The sequence below is a fragment of the Myodes glareolus genome, chromosome 1 (genome assembly GCF_982192425.1).
Source record: "Myodes glareolus chromosome 1, mMyoGla1.1, whole genome shotgun sequence".
In the NCBI taxonomy this organism is placed as follows: Eukaryota; Metazoa; Chordata; class Mammalia; order Rodentia; family Cricetidae; genus Myodes; species Myodes glareolus.
In genome coordinates this window covers 50,063,916-50,090,589 of record NC_142026.1, presented here as the reverse complement: position 1 = coordinate 50,090,589, position 26,674 = coordinate 50,063,916, and the positions used below count along the sequence as shown (strand labels likewise).

At 38.8% G+C, this 26,674-nt stretch overlaps 1 protein-coding gene across 1 annotated transcript; it reads right to left on the bottom strand.

Annotated features, from left to right (window-relative positions):
• Positions 1 to 1,810: 1,810 nt before the first annotated feature.
• Positions 1,811 to 25,157, bottom strand: LOC125405502 (uncharacterized). The gene is made up of 7 exons (XM_087909222.1): positions 25,100 to 25,157; positions 21,054 to 21,106; positions 5,468 to 5,594; positions 5,210 to 5,270; positions 3,753 to 4,015; positions 2,916 to 3,680; positions 1,811 to 2,264 (listed from the first exon to the last, which is right to left on the bottom strand). Exons 1-7 carry the CDS (start codon positions 25,155 to 25,157, stop codon positions 2,035 to 2,037), a joined length of 1,557 nt encoding a protein of 518 aa, XP_087765348.1. The 3' UTR covers positions 1,811 to 2,034.
• Between the last annotated feature and the right edge of the window lie 1,517 nt (positions 25,158 to 26,674).

Here is a 26,674-nt window from a genome sequence, read left to right as displayed (position 1 = left end):
TTTTAGTTGTCCTATGCATCACCTTAAAGCAGTCTTTTGTCTTCTTCCCCCTGTTGTATCAGGGTATAAAAGTATATGAAAAATTAAATGCAGGCACACTGACAGTATTCACTGGAACTCCATTCTGGTACTGTCCTATGCTTCTGTTTTATTATTTTCTTATATGTCTTCATCCTCTTTACTTATTTTTCTATTCCCCATGCACCTACCCTGGCAAGTGGTATACTTGTCAAAGATGGTCCCTGATATATACTGACTATTGAAAATGCGGCCATATCTGAGGCTGTGGTTCAGTGGGAGAGGTTCATCCTGCAGGATGCAGCAATTCTGCTCCTCTCCATGAAAGCCATCACAGATGGGCCCTGTTTCATTCTGCTAAGAGAGCTTCAAAGCAGACGTGCTCATTGCTGTTCTGCTCCACTTCCCTAAGTGACTTTCCTAGCAGAGGTTTCCAATACTTTTCTGTTCCACCTCACTAGGGAGTTTCCTAATAGAGATGTCAATTGTTTTCCCAGCTTCAGCCCAAATAGTTACTTCTCTGTTTCCCTGGAGTTAATGGGAAACTGCTGCTGAAATGTTGCAGTCTCTGGTGAAGAGTTGCTACTTCTGCTCTGCTCCTTTAAGAGAGTTTGGCAGCAGAGGTGATCAAAGCTTCTCTGTTCCAATCCACTACAAAGTTTCTTATCACTTCAGTGAAAGATCTTTACCCAAAACTCATTCAAGAAATTTATTTGGAAGGGAAGAATCCAGGAGAGCGGCTGCCTCTGCTAGGACAGAAATAGGCAGATGTGAACAGAAATGGTACAGAACTTATATAGGACTTCTTAGGGGCAGAGTATTTCTAGGAGGAGATTCTCAGGATGGGAATTGGTTAGATGTTAATCTCTGATCTAGAACAAATCAGGGATTGGATGGATTTCATGCTCTGGGGTTGGTAGATCTTGAGCTTAGGGATTAGCAGGTTTTGTACACAGTTGGTCAAATATAGCATGTGTTTCTTTGGCTCTTGTTTCAGAGTCAAAGTGTGTTCTTTCACTAGCCCCTTTTAACCTTTTGAGTCTGGTTTCAGGGTCAGGTGTTTCTTTCATTGTCTCTGGATTCAGGAACAATGTGTGTTTCTTTGTCTTTGTTTTGGAGTCAGGATATATTTCTTTGGCTCCAGTTTCAGAGTCAAAATTACTCTTCACTGGCTCTAGTTTCAGAGTCTGGATGTGCTTCTTTGGATGGCCCATTTACCCTATACAAAGGGCTTCATAACCTCAAAAATTCATTTTTACCATGAGTTTGTAAGTACAAACCATATAAAAAGGACATAATGCTTGAAAAGATTCTTAACACTGCCAAATTTATAGGTGGAGGATTCTTGTTTATTCCTGGCTGTCCAGACCTGAAATAATCACACAGAAACTATATTAATTAAAATATTACTTGACCTTTTAGCTCAGAATTTCTTTTTTGGGGGAGGGAGGGTTTGAGACAGGGTTTCTCTGTGGCTTTGGAGCCTGTCGTGGAATTAGCTCTTGTAGACCAGGCTGGTCTCAAACTCACAGATATCTACCAGCCTCTGCCTCCAAGTGCAGGGATTAAAGTAGTACAACACCACCTCCCAGCTATCTCAGAAATCTTATTAACTAACTCTGACATCTGAAATTAACCCGTTTTTATTATTTTGTATTTTATCACAAGACTTGTGACTTTCCAGTTAGGTCCCAGGATATCTGTCTTCTTCAGCAGATACATGGAATCTGACTCCACTTTCTTTTCTCCTTTGTCTCTGCTTGGAATTCCTGCCTTGGTCTATTCTGCAAGGTTATAGACACAAAGCAGCTGCTTTATTAAACAATGGTAACAAAATACATTCACAGCAAACAGAGGGGAATCTCAAATCACTGTGTAGCTGATTATAAGTGTTTTGGTTAAACATCTTACCAAATACTTTCTAATAAGAAGTCCTCAGTATCTTTTTCAGGTAGTCAATGTCTAATGTAATATGCAAAGATTTTAACAGATTGTTGCATACAAGAAGATTTACTCCTATATAAAGTACAAAGCTTTATCACACTGAATACATTTAGAGGGTTTCTCTGCGTTATGATTTTTCTCATAATTTTGATTATTCATACATTCAAAAGCTTTACCACACTTATCATTACATTCATAGAGTTTATCTCCAGTGTGTGATCTTTCATGCATTTGAAGAGTACTGTGACGTGAAAAGCCTTCACCACACTGATTACATTCATAGGGTTTCTCTCCGGGAATGGCTTCTTTCATGAATACATAGATGACTGTGACATGCAAAGGCTTTATCACACTCATGACATTAATATGGTTTCTCTGCAGCATGTGTTAGTTCATGTCTTTGAAGATGACTATGATAAACAAAGCCTTTACCACACTAATAACAGCCATAATGTTTCTCCCCAGTCTTCGTTTTTTTTATGTTTTCAAAGACTACTATGACATATAAAGGCTTTGCCACATTGATTACATTCATAGGGTTTCTCTCCACTATGGGTTCTTTTATTCCTTTGGAAACTACTATAAAATATAAAGGCTTTGTTTCTCTCCAGTATGGCTACTTTCAAGAATCTATAGATGACTGTGGCATGAAAAGGCTTTATCACAGTGATTACATTCATAGGGCTTCTCTCCAGTATGGCTTCTTTTATGAATTTGAAGATTACTATGTTGTGCAAAGGCTCTACTACGCTGATTACATTCATAAAATTTCTCTCCAGTATAGCTTCTTTTATGTCTTTGTAGATTACTGTGGCATGCAAAGGCTTTATCACAGTGATTACATTCATAGATCTTCTCTCAAGTATGGCTTCTTTCATGAATTTTTAGATGACTGTGTTGTGAAAAGGCTTTACCAAACTGATGACATTCATAGGGTTTCTCTCCCTTATGACTTTTTTTATGTCTTTGTAGATGACTGTGTTGTGCAAAGGCTTTATCACAGTGATTACATTCATAGGGCTTCTCTCCAGTATGGACTCTTTTATGTATTTGGAGACTACTATGACGTGCAAAGGCTTTACCACACTGACTACATTCATAGGGTTTCTCTCCAGTATGGGCTCTTTTATGTATTTGGAGACTACTGTGACGTGCAAAGGCTTTACCACACTGACTACATTCATAGGGTTTCTCTCCAGTATGGGCTCTTTTATGTATTTGGAGACTACTGTGACATGCAAAGGCTTTACCACACTGACTACATTCATAGGGTTTCTCTCCAGTATGGGCTCTTTTATGTATTTGGAGACTACTGTGAGAAGCAAAGGCTTTACCACACTGACTACATTCATAGGGTTTCTCTCCAGTATGGGCTCTTTTATGTATTTGGAGACTACTGTGATGTGCAAAGGCTTTACCACAGTGATTACATTCATAGGGCTTCTCTCCAGTATGGATTCTTTCATGAACTTTTAAATGACTGTGATGTGCAAAGGCCTTACCACACTGGTTACATTCGTAGGGTTTCTCTCCAGTATGGGTTCTTTCATGAATTTGAAGATTACTGTGTTTTGAAAAGGCTTTACCACACTGATGACATTCATAGGGTTTTTCTCCAGTGTGGGTTCTTTTATGTATATAGAGACTACTGTGACGTGCAAAGGCTTTACCACACTGACTACATTCATAGGGTTTCTCTCCAGTATGGGTTCTTTTATGTATATAGAGACTACTGTGATGTGCAAAGGCTTTACCACACTGACTACATTCAAGAAGTTTCTCTCCAGTATGTCTTTGGAGACTCCCATGGAGTACAAAGGCTTTACCACAATGGTTGCATTCATAGAGCTTCTCTCTAATATGTGTTCTTTTATGCCTTTGACTATCGCAACAGGGAAAGGTTTTACAACATTGATTACATTCATAGGATTTCTCTCCAGTGTATGCTCTTTTATGCATTTGAAGATGACTGCGTTGTGAAAAGGCTTTGCCACACTCATTTTCTTCATAGGGTTTCAATGTAGTATGTGTTTTTTCATGCCCCTGAAGATGACTGTCACATGCAAAGGCTTTAACACATTGAGTATGCACAGAAGTTTTCTCTCTAGTGTGAGTTGTTTCATGCCTACAATGATAATGGTACATGTGAAAGCATTACTACATTTAATACATTGTTGAATTTTTTACCTGTATAAATTAATTTTATAATTTAATCCTATTTTAAAGAAGAATTATATGTTAAGGTTTTATCACCATGTTTACAACTTTGTTTTTCCCCTTCATTAAGCCTTGCTTTTCATCTATGAAGATAACTGATACCAGCCTTTATTACATGGTCCACATTTAAAGAATCTTTTTTTCTTTAAGAGAATTATCATGTATTTGAAGAGAACTGAAAAAACTCAGAGCTTTCCCACTCATTACATTCATAAAATTTCCTATATTGCGAGTAATACTATATTTGCTAAGTGAACTAAGACAAACAAAAGTATTTACACAGTCCTAGTACTCATGGTGCTTTTCTGAAATGTGAGCTTATTGATATATTAATAATGAAAGTAGAAAACCAATTACTTGTACACTTGTACATCAAATTCAACAAGTATACAAGACTGCTACATATTTTCTATCTGTTCTGAGAGAGAGGGGAATGTTATATCTTTTCATATCCCTAATCTTACGTTCTTGTATCCAGAGTAACACATGATATACCTAGTAAAGAAAGAATAACAAATATAAGGTTTTCACATTGAGTTCACAGTTTGACTTTCTGTCCTCATCGACTCATGGTATCTGGATTAAGGCCTCTCCACTACAGTTGCCCCTTGAATCATGACTCTAACTGCCCCCTCATTAAACTTAACAAGTATATGGGTTAAATCACCCTTTCTATAGACTATTAGTGTAATAGAGAGTTTTAGAGATATACTTATCACCTTTTCAACATGTAAATCTTTTATACTATGAATAATATGAAATAAATGGATTGGCAAGTTTACAGTATAGCTCTCATTGTATTATGATTCAAATGGTAATATAGGTTAAGACATTTTTTCCATGACTTCTTTCTTAAAAGAATGACTTGCAAGTGTAGTTCACCTGTCTGAAATTAAGGTATATCATTTTCTGAGAATTTAATAAACATCGATGGACTTGATTATTTACACTGTTGCTTTTCTTTCAAACATATAGGATATATTACAAATTCTTCAGAGGTACATTTGTATCAGGTATAAATGAAAATCACCTTTCATGTCTTCTAGAACTTTGAAAATCTTCTTCAATATTATGGTCTTCCCAACTGTATCCTAAAAATATAGTGCCAGAAAAAATGTATGTTATAGATTAAAAATTGTAAAAAATTTAGTTACTATTTAAAGCATACCTTACAACCATGCCTGATTTATTTACCCCATTCTTTTTCTCAATCATATTACAAAACAGCATTATTAACCAATGAACAGTTGTCCCCGTATTTGAAACATGAAAGATACTTCAGTCTTACCTATACTAGTTAGGTTCCTGTAGGTCTCTGCCATCACATCTTTGTAGAGATTCTTCTGGGAAGGATCCAGCAAAGCCCATTCTTCCAAAGTGAAGCTGACATGCACGTCATCATAGGTCACTGCTTTCTAAAATATCCCATACATGTAATCAACAGAAAGCATGAGTTTGACAAAACTGTAAATATATACTTCTTTGACAGTATAATCTTATTATTCTGGTGCCCTCTTTACTTATTCCATGATGTAGGAATAATAATTTAATTACCAAGTCACTTTAGAAGCAAACTGAATAGGAGGTTCACCTCTGTCATTACTGAACCCTTACATGGGATATCACCTTGCAAGAGAAATGCCTACTAACCAACAATGAATGATATGTAAACCGATCAACAGTACAGAGTATAGATAATAGAAACTGTATGAATGATGAATTCCTAACAACAAAAAAGAAAAACAATATGAAAAAAGCTGGACACATTGAATCACGCCTCTATTCCTTGTACTCAGAAGGCAGAGTCAAGTATATCTCTATCTGCCTCTGAATTGAATACAAGCCTAGTCCATACAATCACTTCTATGAAATGCAGAAATACAAATTAAATACCTGTTTCACATGAAAAAATTAACCAAACAAGCATAAAAGATAGAAATAACTCATAGATATTTGATGAAGTTTCAACAAAGAGTTATGCATTTACTTCAATTCTTTATTCAGAACCATGAAGTGCCCCAATTGAAACTGCAACATAAGTCAGATTTTACTAAAAGGTACTGTGTGTTTAAAAAGTTACAAATGGACAAATGAACGCAATAGCAATTAAAACATTGATTATAAATAATCAACACAGAGCAGGAAAGATGTTTTAACAGTACAGAGTCCTTCTGGTCTTGCATATAGGTGGGCTCATGGGGATCATAACTATCCATTATTCTAAGTTCAGGGTTTCTAGTATCATCTTTTGGTCAATATAAGAACCAGGTACTCACATGGTGCATATCCATACATACAGGTAAAAGAACTCATTTTAAAATAAAAATTCAAAATAATCAAAAACAGGCAGGAAGAAGGTTATGCACCTGCAATCCAAAGTCTATGAAGGCACAGGCAGTATTAATGTCATGAATACATGCTATACTGGGAAAAATAATGATACACTCTCTAACATTTTACAATTCAAGATAAGGGTGAAGCTCAGTACAACAGCATATGCTTGATAGGAACAAAACCATCATACAACAACATAAAACCAAAAAAGCCAGGAATGGTGGCCTACTGTTAATCCCAGCACTTGGAAGTCAGAGTCAAACAATCTCTGAGTTTGAGGAGAGCCTGGTATGTAGAGCCACATTCAGGATAGCTAGGGCTTCACAGACAAACCTAGTCTTCAAAGATAAACAAACAAAAATGAAAACAGTATGCTACCAAACCACCTTAGCATCAAATAGCAGTTAGTTCTACTGAATCTTATGTGATTTAGTGATAGAGTTCATGATGGTGGGGAAGTTATGACAGCAAAAGAAGAAAGCTGACTGATTAGATTCAACCACAACACAGTAGGCACAAAGAACAGGAAATGGGTTGAGGCTATAAAAACTCATATTGTGGGATTCCCTTCTGTATGCTGTGATTAGCATGGGTTAAGAAAGGAACTACTTTGGGCCTATAGCAGAGCTATAGTATCTTAGAGATCTTAGAGAGCTTGGAAAGGAATTCTAGACATTAAAAAAATGAAGTTTAGCCACATTTATTTCCCCAGGTTGGCTGTGCGTACTGATGACATGCTGTGGCTCCTTTAAGAGAGTTTTTCCTGATTTAGAGGTAGAAATCAAAATCAAAATCAAAAATCAAAAAGCTGCGCCATTTTGAAATGCTGGCATTCTGGGCCATGCAACCAGCTCAAACTCTGACTCTTTCTGGATGACCAGCTATGGAGTCTGTGAGCAGATTGCTAATGGCAAATTAGAACTTATGTGTGCCAGAAAATGGGGCAATTGACATGGCTCTCAGAGGCAACAAACATGCCCCTGCTATGTTGGAGTGGGTAGAGCAAGCTGGCTGGCCATATTTGCTCTACCAATGGCACAGCCTACATTCCCAAGAAGTCCTTAGCATTTAAGAAGCACTCCAGAACACTAAAGAATTACAGATACACAATAGGACAGATTTACACATAAAAGACCTCTAAATGAGACACAGCATGTTTTAAAAATGTACACAGGCTTGGGAGAGAGAAGGAGAAAATATAGAGAGTCATAAAAAGAAGTAAATGGTTTAAAAAAGTGAAAAGAAGTCTTTAAAGGGACAAGAGTACAGACAGTCATTAATTAAAGGAATAAATAGAATAAAATAAATATTAAAAAGTAAAAGAATAAAAACAAATAAGCCACATAAAGATGCACTATATACAGAGTGTCTGGATTATGTATATTATTGTGTTTTCTTTGAATTTTTTTGACTGTAAAGGAACTAAGAAACCAACATATATGCTTTAAAGGTATCATGTCCTCAGAATTTGGATCTAAGAATTTTTTTGCTTTGGAAAAGAGGTTGTTCCTTTGTGTCCACAGAGGATGAGAACCTGTGGAATCCTTCTAGACTAATGTGGTTTGATGAATCAAGACTACCCAAAACGTTGTTGTGAACAGCCCCAAGAAATCACTTTGCCAAATAACAAGCAGGAAGCAGTTTGGAGAGAACTTGGCCCATATTCCCATATACTGTTCATAAATGGGAGGTTTTTCATTCAATAAATTACATTCTGACCTGGGTCAGGATAGGCTCCTGCTTATTTATGAGAATACATAATTTAGTCACTCATAGTCCACAATAGCTCCTACACTGTTCAAATATTCAAAGTCTCTTCTGATGCTCAAGATGATCACTTGACAGTGATTTTTCCCATAGTCATTCAGTCTCAAAATAACACACAGAGGTCTAAATTAATTAAAAGTGGTTGTCCTATTAGGTCAGGCTTCTTATTAACTAATTCTTACATCTTACATTAGTACATACTTCTTAACTGTGTTAATCACATGGTTTGGTACCTTTAATCAGTGAGGCATTCTTATCTTGTTTCTCTGCATCTGGGTGATAACTGAAGATGGAGCCTTTCTTCTTACCAGAGTTTCCTGTTCTGATCACTCCATGTATCCTTCCTGACTGGTCACTGGTCAATCAGCATTTTATTAAACCAAAGCAAGTGACAAATCGTTACAAGGTACAAGATCATTGTCCCACAGCAAGTAACATCTTGTAAAAATCAGAAAACAAGTCACATCTTTCGAACATACAATGATACAGAGTACCATTCATGCTCCAAAGTAGAGAAATGGAGACATAGTGAGAGAAGACTGAATCAAGGAAAGACTGAAGCATAGCAGGACAAACATCAAATCTTGTAGCTCTGTCTCAGATGGACAGGGTTGCAGTTTCAAATGGCTTAGATGGCTCTATCCCTGCATCTTCTCATACATCTCTCTCTTTGGTTACTTCCACTCCCTATATTCAACTAGCTTTCCATAGAAGATGTCTTAGAGTTTAGGCATCTCAATGTCTTGTTGTATCAAAATACAACCTAGGCTGTATCAAAATAAAACTCTGGCTGTTGTGGAATATTACTGTTAAGATGTGGTATTTGTTTATGTTGTAAAACAATTGTTTCAATGATGCAAATATGTGATGCATTCTTTTAAAAAGCCACATAAAGATGGACTATATACAGAGTGTCTGAATTATGAACATCATTATGTTTTCTTTGAATTTTTTGACTGTAAAGGAGCTAAGTAACCAACATATATGCTTTAAAGGTATCATGTTCTCAGAATGTGGATCCAAGAATTTGTTTCATTTGTTTAATTCTGTAAAGCTGTGATACTGGACTGGTGTAAAATACCTGTTTGGCCTAAAGAACAGTCAATAGCTTGATAGGAAAGAATAAGAAAAGCTGGCAGGTAGAGAGAATAAATGGGAGTGTTTTTTTCCCCACAAACTGACTTTTCATTTTCTTTCTACACCACTCATTTTTCCTCTGTAGATCTAAATAAATCATCAAGTAAACACCCAACAGATTCAATACTTTGTCTAAGAAATCCCCCAATTACTTTTAAATTATGCCTTACTTAATTTCTCAGGGAACGGAGAAAATTGAAGTGATTTGGGAACAAAATATTATATAAATGACCCATAGATGAATTTTTCACAAAATCTATTTCCTACTGAAATCTTATGAACTCAAACTCCATTATGTGCATTACTTTCAACACCCTCATATTCCTAGTCCTGTAAGAATAGTTAATTAAGCTGTGTGTACAGTTTTCTATGGCTTTTGCCATCTAAAGTCCTAATATTTTCAACATTCCTCCAAAAGACAACGTTCCACATTCTACCCAGCAACAAAGTCACTTGGGTTGTACAACATTTTGACCTAATTTGTTCATTTCTTGCTGTGACTAAATTCTCTAAATAAAAGCATATGAGGCAATAAACAGGCTTGTTTGGCTAATATTTCCAGATCACAAACCACAACTGTGGGAGCTTAGGATAGAAACTCAAGTTAGAAACTGAAGGCAAGAGACACAAAGAAAAAATGTTTACTGGCTTTCTCTCTTGCTTAGTCACTCCCCAGGTTCAGCAAACGTTCTTATGCCTCTCAGCCACACTTGCTTAGTGTGTGATGACTTCCACCATCAGTGAAAGAGAAGAGACTTCCCACATTAATCATCAATCAACACAATTTTCTCCAAACATAGTAAGTAACATTTTCTATCTGGGCAAAGCCTCAATTGATGTTCTCTCAGATGACTCTAATCTACATCATGTTGACAGCTGAAGCTAATTAAGGTAGAGATGATAATACAGGAAAAGACTTTTTTGAACACAAAATCAATATATTAACCATAACAAACATGAAGAACTGGAAAACACATATAGGTCAAGAAATGGGAAAAGTAAGCCTCTAAGATCAAGAAGAGAAAATTAAAACTGGCTCATCAAAGAAACTTTCTAGACCAAGGTATGCTCAGGGACCTCATAATATAGTATATTTTCTGAAAAAGAATGATGAAGATCTATCATTTTGCAGAGAATCAACAGAAATTTTAGATGTTAATTAATAAAATCATATATATATATACATATATAGTATCATAGGCAAAAGAAGACACAAAGACAGGCCTATAAATACATATTATGGTTCCTGAAACAAGAATGACAAGATACCAACCACAATTAAATAACAAGATATCACTGGCCAGTAGTCATCCTGTGCACTCTAGATTTCTCCTTTGCTGAGAACAGGAAATGGAGTGGGTAAGGAGAGCTGTTCCACCAAAATTGGAGAAATTTGCACAAAACTTTCTGATGTTTTAATTTTAGAAAAAAAGTTTTGATTACTAAAAGGATCTCATTCTCTTATAAAAAATTATATTGATTAAGATAACTTAGGCACCATTTTGTTTCCTATGAGTGAAGATTGCCTGTAAGTCTGCATCAGAGTGAGGAAATAAAACGTTTTTACACCAAATACAAGATAACAAATTAAAGAAAACTGTATAATTTTTATTATACTCCTAAAGCAACTTGTTTTGCTGTTTTATGAGGCACAGTACTTTTGAAAAGATGTTTATCCCCACATTTTGTATATGTTTACATGTGAGAAAGAATGTCTTCCATGTGTATAAGAACAGGGGGTATCATGTCAGATCCCCTGAATCTGGAGTACCAGGTGGTTCTGAGCCTCCCTAATTGTATATTGGGACATGAATAAGCCTTATATTTACAAGTCAATGAAAAATTTTTAAAATATAGACTGGCATTAGTTGAGCTACACTATAGCTATACCACTCTGATTATCTATGGGGAAAAAACTTTTACAAACATATAGAGCTACAATGAAAATCAAGATGATAGTTCCTCAGAAAATTGGGACTAGATCTACCCCATGTTGCTGTTGTACCAGTCTTGGGCATATACCCACAGATGATCTATCCTGTAGTTAGTTTTTTTTAACTCTTTGACTCTTTTGGGAAATAACCACCCAGCTCGCAAATAAATCACATGGAGAATTATTTTTACCTATGAATGCCCAGTCTTAGCTTGGTTCTAGTCAGCTTTTCTTACTTTAAATTATTCTATCTACCTATGTCTTTGGGCTTTGATCTTTATTCTATATGCTGCTACATCCACAGCTGTCACGCCAGTATAGCAGAAATGCTGACTGGGCAGGCAGGTGTTGCTGGAGGAATGGGATCTGTGCTTCTCGGACCTGTGTGTTCCAGACGGTCCCTTGGCAATCAGTTGTGGTGTAATGCCACCTGAGTCGCCATTTGTACTGACTCGACTTCGCTGTCCTTGGAGCCATAATGTGCGTTTTTTCCCTTGTCTGTGTGTTCTTTGTGATCCTTGCATATTGCTAACAGATCAGACTATTCCAGGCAGTTGCGGATACAAAGAAGACTGCTGAGGACATTTTTGAATCCTGCTCCACTATCCATTAAAGCCTTAAAAGAAGTAGCCAGTTCTGGGAATTGGCAGAATCATCATTAGGATAATTCCTTAATGATGTGGAACAAAAGGAGTTAATTTTACTAGGAAAAACCTTAGAAACCTTCTACAGGAAAACAGTATTAGACATTTACATACAATTAAACAGGAGGCCTATGCACCCTTCCTTATGGCCAGAAAACCTAGACTGATAACAACACCTGAGCATCAGGAATGGAGGAGAGTTGAGATCATGTCTTTAAAATTTCCTAGCAGAAAACTTTCCCAGGAAGATAGTAGCCTTCTTCTTTCTCACCCAGACATACAAGGTCACTTAACTAAACCCGGCCAGCCACCTGGTATGAGCTGATAAAGATGGCTTAACTTAAGAACAGTGGCCTCTCTAAAAACAATAAAAAGGGCTGACTTAACAAAATATGAGGGAGTAAAAGTCCTTGCACCCATGCCAAAGCATCTTCAAAGATTCTCTTTGTGAAACTGCTTTGTGCTGATCTTTTCTATTTTATAATATGATGATGTATGCCTTTACCAAGTTCTTTGTTTGTAAAGGTATAAAAGCCTCACACTGAAAGAATAAAGTTACAACAGCATGTCTCAAATACATTGAGAGTGGTCTGCTTGTCACTTTCCTCACCATATCCTGATTTCTACTGTGCCTTTGCCCTGATTCCCCATGGTCTGAGTGGCTCCTCTGAGCCAGTCCATGGCAATATACCTTTCTTTACTTCTTACTCTGTGGCTATCTGTGAAGTTGGGTGTTTGGTCCCTGACATTCTCCTCTTTCTCTTCTTGTTCCTCAATCCTTCTCTCTTTCTCCTTTTACTTATTCTCTCTGACTGGCATCCCAACCTATCCCTCTCCTGCCTAGCTACTGGCCATTCAGATCTTTATTAGACAAATCAGGTGTTTAGGCAGGCAAAGTAACAGAGCTTCACAGAGTTAAAAAATGCTACATAAAAGAATGCAACACACTCTTGCATCATTAAATAAATATTCTGCAGCATAAATAGATGTAACATATCTTCAATCAATGTTCCACAACATTTCTCTTTTGTCTAAATAAAAAATGAAAGGTAATAACTTTTAACTTTCTCCACAGCTGCCATTTCCTTTTCACTGACATTAAAAAATTCAAGTTAATATACTAAAGTGTAATCTATATCTAGGGATATTAATTGCCCCTTCTGTTCATTAAACATATCTTTTAGGGGGCAAGATGAAACATTAACTAGTTAATCTTTATCAATAAAAATTGGGAGTCAGATATCAGAGATAAAAACCTGAAAGATTAGAGAAACAGTGGAGAAGCCAACAGTGACTCATTCTCTTCCATTCCTCTATCCAAAAAGGACCAAGATCTGTTGTCAGCCCAACCTTACTCCTTGTCTCCTATCTATCCACAGTCCTCCAAACCTCTATGGTATCTTTTGTCAGTACATAGCCAGCTCTGTTCTCTGAAGTCAAACATGCTTTTTTTTAAATCAAAATATGATTAAAATACCACAAAACATCCTGCAACCTCTCATATATCTCACTCTTGCTACTTCAACAATCCTATGCAGCTTTCCATGGCAGAAGTCCCATAGCTTGGGTATTTCAACATCCTGTGGTCTGAAATCTGAGTTGATAGTTGAAAAAGGTTCTAAGCCATATGACTAACATAGATCAGAATAATGGGTAGCATAAGGTATAAGAGCTAATAAGTAGCCTGACCTAATGGGCCAATCAGTTTATAACCTAATGTAGACTCCGTGTGATTTTCTTTGGGACTTGCTGGATGTGGGGTACTGGGCGGGACAGAAACACCAACAAGCCAGACCTCATGTTACAAACAGAATTATGTAAGACTTCTTGGTAGGCAAATATTTTTTTCCAGATGGGCTTTGTTAGCTAGCAGCAAGGAAGGGTGCCACAGCTCCTATAAGAAAGGTCTTCCTGACTAAGCATTTGCAACAAAGGATGTACAGCTTCTTTACGGAAGGGCTTCCTGGTTTGCGCTGGCACAAATAACTTTAACTCTTTGGGGAGGTACTGCATTTAAATGGGGTCAGCATGCGGCATGATACAAATTGCTTAATGGAGACACAGACGTGCCATGTCTTTGGAGCTGGGGCAGAGAGAATGGTTTAGAGAACTGGCAATAAATATACCTCTGCCATGTTGGACTAAGTAGAGCAAGCAGGCAGGGCTGAGGAGTTGGTCCTAGTCATGCCTGTTCAGCATTTTTTAAAAAGTGCTTCTGATCAAAAAATAATTACAAATATGCAAAAAGCCAGATTCATATCAATCACTTAAGCAGCAAAAACACAAATATGAAAATGGAAAGAGGCAAACATCTAAGAGAAAGATGAGAAAACTAAAACTGTCTCTCCACAGAAATGTCCCAAACCTACAAAAACTCAAGGAGATCATAACATGAGAAATCTGAAAACAAAATTGGTAAGACCCTTATTTTCCAAAAAATAAACAATATACTTAGATAACAATGAGTAAAATTAACAACATAGATGGGTAGCACTGACAAGCAAAGACATAAAGACAGATTATGCCCCTTTGAATAAAAACTACAAGATTCTAACCAAAATCAAACTAGGAAATCACTGACCAGCACTCATCTGACAAACTTCAGTTCTTTATCCTTTACCAATAATAGAAAATGGCTTGGGTGAGGAGGGCTGTTTCACCAAAATTGGAGAGATTCACTTAAAACCTTCTCATATCTTAACTTTGTAGAAAATAGTTTTGACTACTAATAAAATCTCCTTGTCTTATAGTAAAGAAAAGGATGTCTATTAGGATCACTTAGACACCATTTTGCTCCCCCTGATTGATGACTGCCTGTAAGTCTGCAAACAGAGTGAGGAAATGAAAACATTTTAAAACAAAATGCAAGATAACAGATTTTTAAAGAATCAGTGGATACTTAAAGCAACTTGTTTTACCCTAATTGCTTTATAAATCACAAGCACTTTTGAAAACAAGTTTATTCCTATTTTCTGAAAATATCTGTGCATGAGTGAGAATGTCTTCCATAGGCATACAAGTAACACAAAAAAGAGGGGTTCAGATGCCCTGGATCTGTAATGGTATAATTATGAGCCTCGCAACTTGAGTGTAGGTATCTGAATCCAGGTCACCTCCAAAATGAATATGTGCTGAGTCACCTGCCAACATTCATAATACCTTTTATCGAATAAACCTAAATTCTCTCCCAGATTAACAACAAAAGCATCAAAACCTAAACAAATAAAGAAGTAAATGAATCATCTTTGGAAACTTGATGCATCAAAATTAAGATGATGTGTATGGTACATTTGCATCATAAGAAAATATAGTACAATGTCATTTCCTATCATTTTTTAACAGAAAAGCTGATTACAAAGCTACATTCATGTTGGAAACACTCATTGTAAACAATGGGATTATGCAAAAATAGTACACAGATTGACATAATATGACTTCATTCTGGGTGATGGTGGTACATACCTTTAATCCCAGGACTCAGGAGGCAGGGACACGAGGATCTCTGTGAGTTTGAAGCCAGTCTGGTCTACAGAGTAAGTTCCAGGACAGGCACCAAAGCTACAGAGAAACCCTGTCTCAGGGGAAAAAATTACCACAACGCTGATCAATCAAGAATGTGCATGGTATTTGTGAGAGAATAAAGAGGGTGGAGAGAAAAAGCCAAGAACAAAGGCAGGAAAATATAGTCAGCTATTAATCAAAAGACCAAAAGAAACTGAGTCAGAAAATGTATGATGTTGACTAATGTTACCCAGCTTCCTCTGATTCTATGTGTATAGAAATTAAGTAAATAAAGACTTCACAATTTTCCCAAAATACTTTAAAGAGACCCTGAAACTGTTGTTTTTGACCCTCCAGCTTCTGATATTTCTTCCAGACAGGCCCCATGCTCTAGAGCCCTCTCTGCAAATAGAGATGATCTCCTGCTAAGGTTCTGCAGCCCCTTAGACCTTCTTCTGTTTTCAGGTAAACCCAACCCCACTGATGCCCAATCCCAAAACAATGTAGAATAACTTCTGCTTACAGTCAAGTGGATTATAGCAAAAAGTAAAATTCTGCTCTATCTACCTTCCCAACACCTTACACACATAAGAAACATCTGCAGCTCAGAAACTCTTTTTACCCCATGTAACTAAACAACACTGAATCACACCATTGCAGCTGGCGGAAGCAGAAAGTTAGAAGCATTTTAATCATGTATTGCTAAAGGCAATCAATATTGCCATAGTTCTACCAGCTTTTAAACTATTTGAAACATTTATAGGACAAACTTGAAAGTAGACTGCAATATTCAGAACTTCTAGACACCAGAGTATCAGTTTTCAAATCTGTCTTCCCACTGCATACCAAAAGCATGTCCCTGTGTGTTCACTGGACAATGATATTATAAGCACTATATTCAACAATACCAGTGCTGCAGAATCTTCCTCTCCCCAAGAAATTCCTACACAGGGAGGCTCAGAGGACAATGAGCACTTCCCAGACCATTTCATAGAGCAATAGAACCACAGCCTGGCTCATTATCCATCCAAATCCCAGCAGAAATGACAGCTCAACAGGTCACCTGAACACCCTACACTCACTATGTCATAGCTTCTGTGTGGCCTTCCTTACAACTCATCATGACAAATGAATAGAAGAAACCTGAAGAGAACCTGTAAGCTATCTGCCACTATTCTTCCTGAATTCTATGACTTCCCAGAGTCCCTCATTGGCTAAGGCCACCCTGCTGGGCCTCAGAATACTATCAGCTCCCCAAATGGGTGATCAGAAAACCAATGACTCAGACAGCACAGTACTTGCTGTTCTGCCCTTCCAGCCCAGTAGGCAGAGCCATAGTCCAGAAAGTTTGTATTTTAGTAGACATTCATCCACTTTCCTAGAGCATACCCTGTTCCTCATCCAAAGCACATTCCATTACACACTCAATGTGTAGTGCAGCCAACCCATCGCCTCTCACTTGGAAAATCCTGCAGCCAAACACAGGTCACATTCACAACTCTTATTAAAGAAAAATGGTCCATAAATTAGAAGATAATGAGGGGTCATGGTAAGGCTTGAGGACAGGAAAGAGAATGTGAATATGATATAGTAATAATCTCAAAAATTTGTATTGAAAACTTGAAAAACGATTTATTGCCATGTGCTTTAGAAACTAGAGATTTATATTAGAGCATATCAAAGATTTCTCAAACCTTTTATCGCAGGTTTTCTATATTTAAAACCAGTCCTGTTAGGCAGGGCCATATTTTACTCAGATCGATTTTGGTTGAACTACTGCAACTATAGCAATTTGGTTTCATGCGAAGGTCAGTTCTTTATCCAGACTCTTGATAGCCCTGGCCTGTGGACAACAAGAAATGGCCACCAGGACATTGAGGGAACATCTAAATTGATTACCTAGTTTATAATTGGGTAATTAGTACATAGCTAAACATTGCTTATCTCAACTACTCTTGAAGTAGGAAAGTTCTCAACCACTGTTCTATCTCTCCATTTCTGCACTGTGAATCTACCAGCTTCAAGCTTGACCTATGTACTCAATTCTTGCACTGATCCCTCATCATTTATAAGCAAGCAGTAAAAGACAGAGATGCTGGAGGTCACTCATTAGCTGGTCTATTTTTCTTCTCACAGACTAGGCACGGTCCTGAAGGAGTTGTAGGTCTGTCTCTCCAGTACTGGGCAGCAGAGGCAGGATTAGGTGTTTAAAGCAATTTCCTGTTATATAGCATGAGGTAACAGGATTATAAACTCATAATCTACCACACAAGTATGGCAGAGCCTCCCCCTCCCCCAGGGAATCAACACTCAACAAAGCTCAGAGGCCAAGGGCTACTACCCAGGTCACCACACAAATTAACAGATCTTGTCTGGCTCATGATATATTCCTACCCAAGCAGCTCTGACAACTCAGCCAACCTGTTCTTCCTGCTCTGGGGATAGTGGCCTCTCTATTCACCATGGCATGGCTTTGTGGTCCTCCTTACAGGTCCTTCAGCAGAACAAGAGAATCCTGGAAAGAACGTATAAGCTACCTCTGACTGATACCCCTGATTGCCAAGTAGAGTCCTTCATAAGCTTGAACCACCCAGCTGGGCTTCAAGACACTAGCAGTTTCCATTCTGGGTGAACAGAGATCAAATGTCTCCTAGAGCAAAAACACTCCAGGTGTGTCCTTCCACACTATGGTGAGACAAGAACCTAATCTTAGAAATTTATAGTTTAGTAAAATCATCCATTCTCCCAGAGCACTTTCTGTTCTTCCTCCAAGGCACAGGGTCCTATGTGCACACATTCCATTACACACTCAATGGCCAGTGTAGCCAACCCTTTACTTTATAGCTGGGAGGTCCTGCAACCAAACACAGGACACATTCAACAGTAACTGTTAAACAAAAGAGGCCATGGATTAGAACATGATAAAGGGTCCATGAGAACAATTAGAAGCAAGAGACAGATAGTGAAAATAATGTAATTATAATATCAAAAAATATGGTTAAGATGTTGAAACAAGCTTCATGGTCATGTGCTCCAACAACTAGGGATCTGTAATGGAGCACACCAAGTACAACTCACATCATTTTTCTCGGGGTATACAGTCATGTTAGGCAGAACCACACCATTTTATCCAGTTCTTCTAGTTTGCTTGAACTACTGTAACTACAGTAATTTGGTTTAATAATAAGTTCAATTTTTACACCGATTCTTGAAGGCATGTTCTGTGGTGTGTCACTACTCATTGCTAATGTCAATTACTGTCACAGCAGAAAACCTTCACCCTCTTCCTTGCCCATCCCTTTTTCTTTTGTGTCTATGCTTGCTTTACAGTTGGTCAGTGAAATAAATTCTTACATCAGTCCTACTTCACTTATAAATTCACAATAAAATATGGAGGAGTTCGAGGATACTCTTTCACTAATCTATTTCTCCTTCCCACAGGCCAGTCAAGGTCCAGCTTGCCAGGAGTTGCAGGACTATCTTTCCAGCACTGGGTAGCAGAGGCAGGATTAGGTGTTCAAAGCAAATCTCAATTACGAACTGTGAGGGAAGCCTGAGCTACAGGAGACATTGATATAAACCAGCTATTTTCAATCTTCCTAATGTTGTGAGCCTTTAAAACAGTTCCTCCTGATGTGTTGAACCCCAGTATAAAATGATTTTCACTGCTACTTTATGTTTTTGCTATTGTTATGAATTATGATATAAAAATCTGTGCTTTCTGATGGTCTTAGGCCAGTCCTGTGATAGAGTCATCTATTCCCCAAAGGGAGCTGTGACCACCAAGGCTAAGAAACCCTGCTCTAAACTGATATAAATAAATAAACAGCACTTAAGAAAAAATGGAATGAAATTCTTAAACTAGGAAACATTGAAAAATATAGCAGGAATGCATTTAAAGAAAAGGAATGTTAAAAATGATACCAAAAATTGATGCTTTAAAATGATAAAACAAAAATAGAACACTTATCTATACTAAATTTGAAATTGAGTAGGCCCTTCCCTAATAGAGAGAATGCCATTAATAAGAGACTGTATGACTTAGTTCCCTGTAAAATGTTAGCTACTGAGTGATGTAATATGACAGTGTTACAGTCAATTGCCAGTTTCTCAAACCTTTCAGCTGACTTAACTGTGTCATCTAAGATTGTACATATCTGCATAGGAGAGTTCTCTAATGGGAAACTGAAAACTTAGTAGTTCAAGCTATCCTCCATAAACTGTACACCCACCAACTCTGTCTGTCTTCTTTCACATGGAAGGAATTAATACAAGCAAGGAAATTATGAAGAAAGTCACTCACCATGCCCCAGCAGTCCTTCTTTGTAATGGAGATTCCTGCAACTCACTGCCTTCTACTTAAGTCTGTGACCTAGCTATTATCTAGTCTGTTTCCCCCTGCAGTGGACACAGAACAATGTTCTTCCTCTTCAGGTCTGAAGGGAGAAGCCATACTCCACACACAAATCCTTTCCCTGTTCTGCAATGGACAGTTTCTTGCTCTTCAATGGACAGTCGTCCACTGTGTGACTCAAACACAATTTTAGAACCGTGTGGTGCTGCAGACATGCAATCCAAGGTTTACAGTGTTTGGTCAAGAGAACCAGGACAATGCCTTGTGGGGCTACAGACAGGGTTTAAGCACACTGCAGTCAAAAAAACAGACCTTGACTCAAAATCACTTTTCAAAAAGACTGGAAATTAATTGTTGAATTAATATACCTTTATCGCACAAGAAGACTTAATGTTGGTTTGTGACCCTGTAATGTCCCTTTGAGCAGCATTTAGAAGCCAGTTTTTTAATGGCGGAATGGGCATTTGTGCAGGTTGCAAATCAGGCTTGTCTCCTTTGTTTTGGGAATGTAGCTGGCTAATCCTGGGGGACGAACTTTTATGTTTTATCATACTAATCTCTAACAGGCAATGTTAAAATCCAATTACCTTTGGGGTATTTGGGATGCAGTTCTCCCTTACCTAAATTCTGCTTTGTGACTTAATGTTTCCCAAGAACTGGTAATTCCTTATACCATCAATTCTACTCTTCTACATCACAGATTAGCAGTGGAGTGCTACTCTACACAGCAAATACTGTTTACCAGCTTCACAGAATTAACTCCGGATGGATTCTAAACCTAAATATTAAATGTTCAAGGTGCAGGACTTCTGGAAGATACTAGACAGACCAGGGCTATGTGACTTTGGCAAATCCGTGTTCCATTGCATCAATACAAGCACTAAGGGAGCCCGCATTTCACAGTGAAGTAACAGCAATGGTATTTCAAAGCACAGTCCCATTCCCAAATCTCTGAACAGGCTCAGTAAGGATAGTGAGGTTACTCAGAGGCTGCCATCCAGCTCCGGATTTTGGAAGAACATGCAGATTCATGCATGTTCAGGCAGACCCTGCTGGGGCTTGCAGGACCAGCAGGACCAGGCAGAAACCTGACGAACTCTGCATCTGGTCACTGGCTCCCACCCGGCCAGAGGAGGATGCAGCACACTGTCTCCCATGGCTCAACTAGCCGCTTCTCCCGGTCTGAGAATAGCCCCAAACTCACCACATCGTAGTTTTCCAACTTGCCCATGCTCCTTTTTCTGCTTCCTGCACTCACTGCAGAGCACACAAAACCACTGACTCAGACTTCTTTCAAAGTCAAGCTTGAAAATGGCTGCTATCTCCGGAAGAATACTGCACAACTTCTTACTGGCAGGTCACCTGGAGGGTCTGATTGGCTAGTAAGGCCTGAGTGACAGAGCACCTCCCATAGAGTTACACTGTACTTAAAGACATAGCTCACCTGGGTGGTGATGGTTGTGGTGCATGCCTTTAATCCCAGTGTGAGGGAAGCAGAGGTAGGTGAATATCTTTGATTTCTAGACCAGCCTGGTCTACAACAGCTAGTCACAGGAAAGGCTCCAAAGCTGCAGAGAAACCCTGTCTCAAAAGACAATAGATAGATAGATAGATAGATAGATAGATAGATAGATAGATAGATCTATCGATCTACAAGACCTAGTTCCAGGATGGCTCCAAAGGTGCAGAGAAATCCTGCCTTAAAAAACTAAAAATGTTTTTTAAAAAAATTAGGAAAGAAAGAAAGAAAAGAAATCTGCAAGAGCTAGTTCCAGGAAAGGGTCCAAAGCTACAGAGAAATCCTGTCTTGAAAAACAGAAAATTAAGTTATTAATTAATTAAAAATTTAAAAAATAAAAATTTAAAGACACAGCTCAATGGTCACTGACCCTGCCTTTCACTCCAAAGACCTTTTCTAAATTAGCAGAGATGCATTTCCATAGCATGTGCCCCTGACTCCAATAACAAACACTGCCGTATTCCTGCTCTCCACTGGGACTTCCCATTCTTGTCCTTGACACTGCAATATACTATATCCCTGTCCTACAGGTGGAAGGATGCCCAGAATATTAACAGCTAAAGGGAGATTTAAAGATACAAAAGGAGATATTTGTTTTTGTGAGACCCTCACCCTGTGGAGGCCAGCCATGGAAGTTAAGTCTGGGCAGGTCATCCAAAGGAAGTTCTTTACTTCCAACCATTATCACCTGGGACTCTGGCCATCTATAAATTTCAATAGAGTCTGGAGTCTCAATAGATTACCCTGAGACAATGCCTAACAGGCTGAGAATACCCAACCTCTCCCCAAGTATAGACCATTCAAAGGAAATTCCTAGCATTCCAAGCACTGAAGGAGGTAGGAAAAGCATGGGAATTATTTCCAAAACAATGCTTTTCCAAAACACAGGAAGCACGTGAATGTTACTAAGGGGGTCTCTACACATTTATGTAGAGTTCTGTCTATTCCTAAGCACGTTCAGTTAACAAATCCATTTCTGAACATGATGACAATGTAAAAGCGGGACATTCTCACTTCAAAGTCATGTAGAAAGATATAAATTATAAAAATAATGTAAAGAAATGAATCTGGCATGTTCGTCATTGGAGCTCTCCTTTTGTGACACTTTCTAAATTTACAACCACAAGGTCTTAACTAAAAATCAGGTAAATGACACATTGAAAGAATACTGCTTTGGAGCCTATGTGACCTGTCAGTCTTGATGTTTGATCTAAAAGATAACTGTACCAATGCCACAATTCTTGCAGATACAAAAGACAAAGAACATAAATACAAAAAGAACTTTAAGGAAAGGTCACATACCAGCACTGTGTACTCTGCTCTTAGATGGACGATTATGATGAACTCTTAATAGAGTTAATACCTCAGAATAAACCTACTTTCACCAATGAGCAGACTGTCTTGGCAGAAGACCACAACTATTTCCATGCAAGATCAGAGAGAATTCATTTTAACTAACAATGGCTGCTGTCTCAGGACTGTGACATCATTGTAGAGAATTCTATTTTTTCCTTTCTCTAACTTTAAAAAAATCAATAGTTTTATGGGTGTTTTGAGAGCATGTGTCTGTGCACAGTACTTACGGAGGTCAGAAAATGGAGCATGTGATCAAACTGGACACTGTGAATGTGGCTGACAATGAAGGCTGACTGAGAAGCCGAGGACTATGGCACTGGGTTTTGATTCTAGTGCATGTACTGACTCTGTGGGAGCCTGGTTTGTTTGGAGGCTCACCTATATAGACCAGGATGGAGGGGCGAGGTTTTTGGACTTCCAATGGGGTGGGGAGCCCTGACTGCTCTTAGGACTAGAGAAGGAGGGTGAGGTGGAGAGGGGGAGAGAAAAGGGAGGAGGGGAGGAGGTAGACATTTTTAATAAATAAATAAATATATAAGTAAAAAAATAAAACTAAATATTGTTTATGAAAAAAAGAAGGTAGGAGATACCTGGGATTGGAGTTACAGCAAATGGTTAGCTACCTTGTAGGTTCTGGGAATGGAACCTTGGGATATGTAACCACACCCAGTGCTCTTAATTACTGAGCCATCTCTCTAGGCCCTCTTTTTATTTAAAACTTATTCCCATAATTGTGTGGGAGGTCCTTCTGACTCTCTGTGGATTTTTTTGGTTAATGAATAAAGAAAACTGGCTTGGTCAATAGCATGGGAGGAAGAAGGCAGAGTTAGGGGAAGCCATGGAGCTGCCAGAGACAGACACTGGTTGGCATCTAGCTGGCAAGCTACAGTCATTTGGTGATACACAGATTAATAGAAATGGCTTAAATTAATATGTCAGAGTTGGCTAATAAGAATCTCGAGCTAATGGGCCAAGCAGTTATTTAATTAATACGGTTTTATCTGTGATTATTTTGGGTCCACAGAGAAATCCTGTCTACCGCACCAGCACGGTCTGGAACCACAAGTCTCGGCGGAGGGTGTCCAGGTTGAATGAAATCCACAGAGCACGAGGTTGAGGTGGAACGCCTGCTTCTTTATTGTTCTGCTGGGGCTAGCTTTTATACCATGGCACCAAATGGGGAGGGGGCTGCGAAGGAACTGTCACCTGACCGAAGGAGGGACTCTCACCTGACCCCAGTAGGGGTCAAGGACTGATCATGTGCATTCAACCTTCACCTGTCCCCAGTAGGGTCTGTCACCTTACCCCAGCAGGGATCAAGGAATAATCACGTGCACTCAAACTTCCTCATCCAACTCCAGGAGCAGAGGGAAGTTATGATTCTTTGCAGATAAGCACCTCGAATGGGGGCAGGGAAATATAACTCGGGGTAGCAATTCCCACACCTGTCTAGGAAAACAAAAAATTAATTAATTAACTAATTAAATAAAAATTTCAAAAATGAAAATTAAAGACACAGCTCAATGGTTCCTGACCCTGCCTTTCATTCCAAAGACCTTTTCTAGATTACCAGAGTTGCGTTTCCATAGCATGTTCCCCTGGCTCCAATAGCAGACCCTGCTATCTTCCTGCTCTCCACAGGCACTTCCCAGTCTTCTCCTTGACACTACAATATAATATGTCCCTGTCCCACAGGTGGAAGGATGCCCAGAATATTAACAGCTAAAGGGAGGATTAAAGAAACAAAAGGAGGTATTTTTTATTGAGAGACCCTCACCCTGTTGGAGCCAGTCATGAAAGCTAAGTCTGGGCATGTCATCCAAAGGAAAATCTTTACTTCCAACCATTATCACCTGGGACTCTGGCCATCAATAAATTTAAATGGAGTCTGGAGTCTTAATAGTTTACTTTGAGACAATGCCTGGCTGGTGGAGATTACCTAACCCCTACCCAAGAACAGACCATTCTAAAGAAATTCCTAGCATTCTACCACTATAGATAGATACACCTACCAGCACTTCATCAGGACACCCTAGACAAATGTCAGCCAATCAAGGGTCCTGAACCTCAGAGACCTCCCTCACTATAGTGATCCTTCTCTTTAAGAGATGAGCCATGCCCACTCCCTCCCCCACCCCCTGAGCCAGGTCTTCCTTCCTGCTTGCAGCCTTACTCTCTCTCTTTTTTTCCTTCTCCCTCTGGAAGAGGCAGCTTCTGTTTCTCCCCACTTTCCTCCTTCCACTGCTTCTGTCTCCCCCTTCTCTCTCATCTCTTCTCTCTCTCTGCTCTTCTCCCCTTTTCTCTTCCCCTCCATAATCCACCTAATAAATATTCAACCTCACTCTGCATGGTGTGCCTATCCATCTGTCTCTCACCTGCCACCACCATATAGCTCTCCACCGGGGACCAGCCTCCTTCAGAGACCTGTGGCATGGTCTCGGTGCTGTCCCTGCTTGGGACTGGCTGCTTTCGGGACCCACTGCCCGTTGCCTGCCACCACTGGGATTCTTGCAGCAATTTTTAATAATCCATTACACTCACCCCCACCTTTACTACTATAAAAACCCTATTCTAATTGAGCTCCGAACTCTCCAGTTATTCTAGTACCTTGGACATGTGGAGAGACTGAGTTTGCAAACTTGATTGAAATAAAGGCTCTTTGCTTTTACATATGGGACTCAGTCTCCTTTGTTGGCTTTTTGGGGGACCCACGGATGTGGGCATAACACACCCCTCATTCTCAAAGGGATGAGAAAGATTTTCCTAGCAAACTGTTTTAAAATTAGAAACTAGCTTCCCATTCCAGGAAAGACAGTGGCCTTCCCCTAAAGATAGTTGCCTTCTTCCTCCCATTGGGAAAATTCCAAAGCACAAGGACACCCAGCCACCTGGCTGGTGGAGACTGATAAAGATGGCCTGATTTAGGACCTGGGTAGCCTTGATTTGAAAACAAAGTACAAGCTGACAAATCAGGATGGGAGAGGGAGCAAAGATCTTCCACCCATGACAAACCCTGGTGATGGCTTAAGGGCTAGCTTGTAGTGTACCTTTAAAAAAGCAAACCCAATGGAGGGACTCTGAACTCCTCTCTACCTTGCTGTGATGGTGTGTTGGAGACAGTTCTGAACTTTTTTATTACAATAATTATAAACCTTGCTTATTGCAGTCTGGGTTTCTCTGGTTTCTTGTGGTCTCTCTGCGGGTCGTAATTTGGGCACAACAGGTGTGTGACAGCATACTGAGGGCAAATGAACTGAAGGTAACTTTTACCTGGTTGTTACAGGGACTTCAGATAACCAGGAAAGAAAAGCAAGAACTAGATCACAGATTAAGGAAAGATAATAAGTCTTTCTCAGACCAGAAAGCTGCATGATAGCTCCAGTTTTTGGAGTTTCATTCCTGAAATTCAGAACAAACGGTTGGCAAATGGATAATAATAAAGAGTAATCTTCAGGGAAAGTTGAATACTTAGAGAATAATGAGACCAGGAGAAAAGTGTTTATGAGCACTAATGCCATCACATCTTCCTCAATGGGCAGGTGAAAAAACCCACAACAGCATTATTCCAAGTTGTCTACATGAATAGGACTGGTAGAATGAATCACTTCATATATATAGAAAGTGGAATTATTAGACTGTCTTACAATTTGTAGTTCAGGTAATCCAAATATAACTGCCTAACAATAGAAATTTAAGGAGTCTAGTAATCTATTCCTCTCTTCCTCTCTCTCTCTTTCTCTCTGTCTCTCTAACTCTCTCTCTCTCTCTCTCTCTCTCTCTCTCTCTCTCTCTCTCTCTCTTCTTCTGCTGCTCCTTTACCCAAAGACTGATCTCCCCTCCTTTTTTTCATGTTCCCTTTACCCTAATAAAAAAAATCCCTTCATGTGAGCTCTCCTTTTGTGACACTTCTTAAATTTACAACAACAAGATCTTAGCTAAAAATCAGGTAA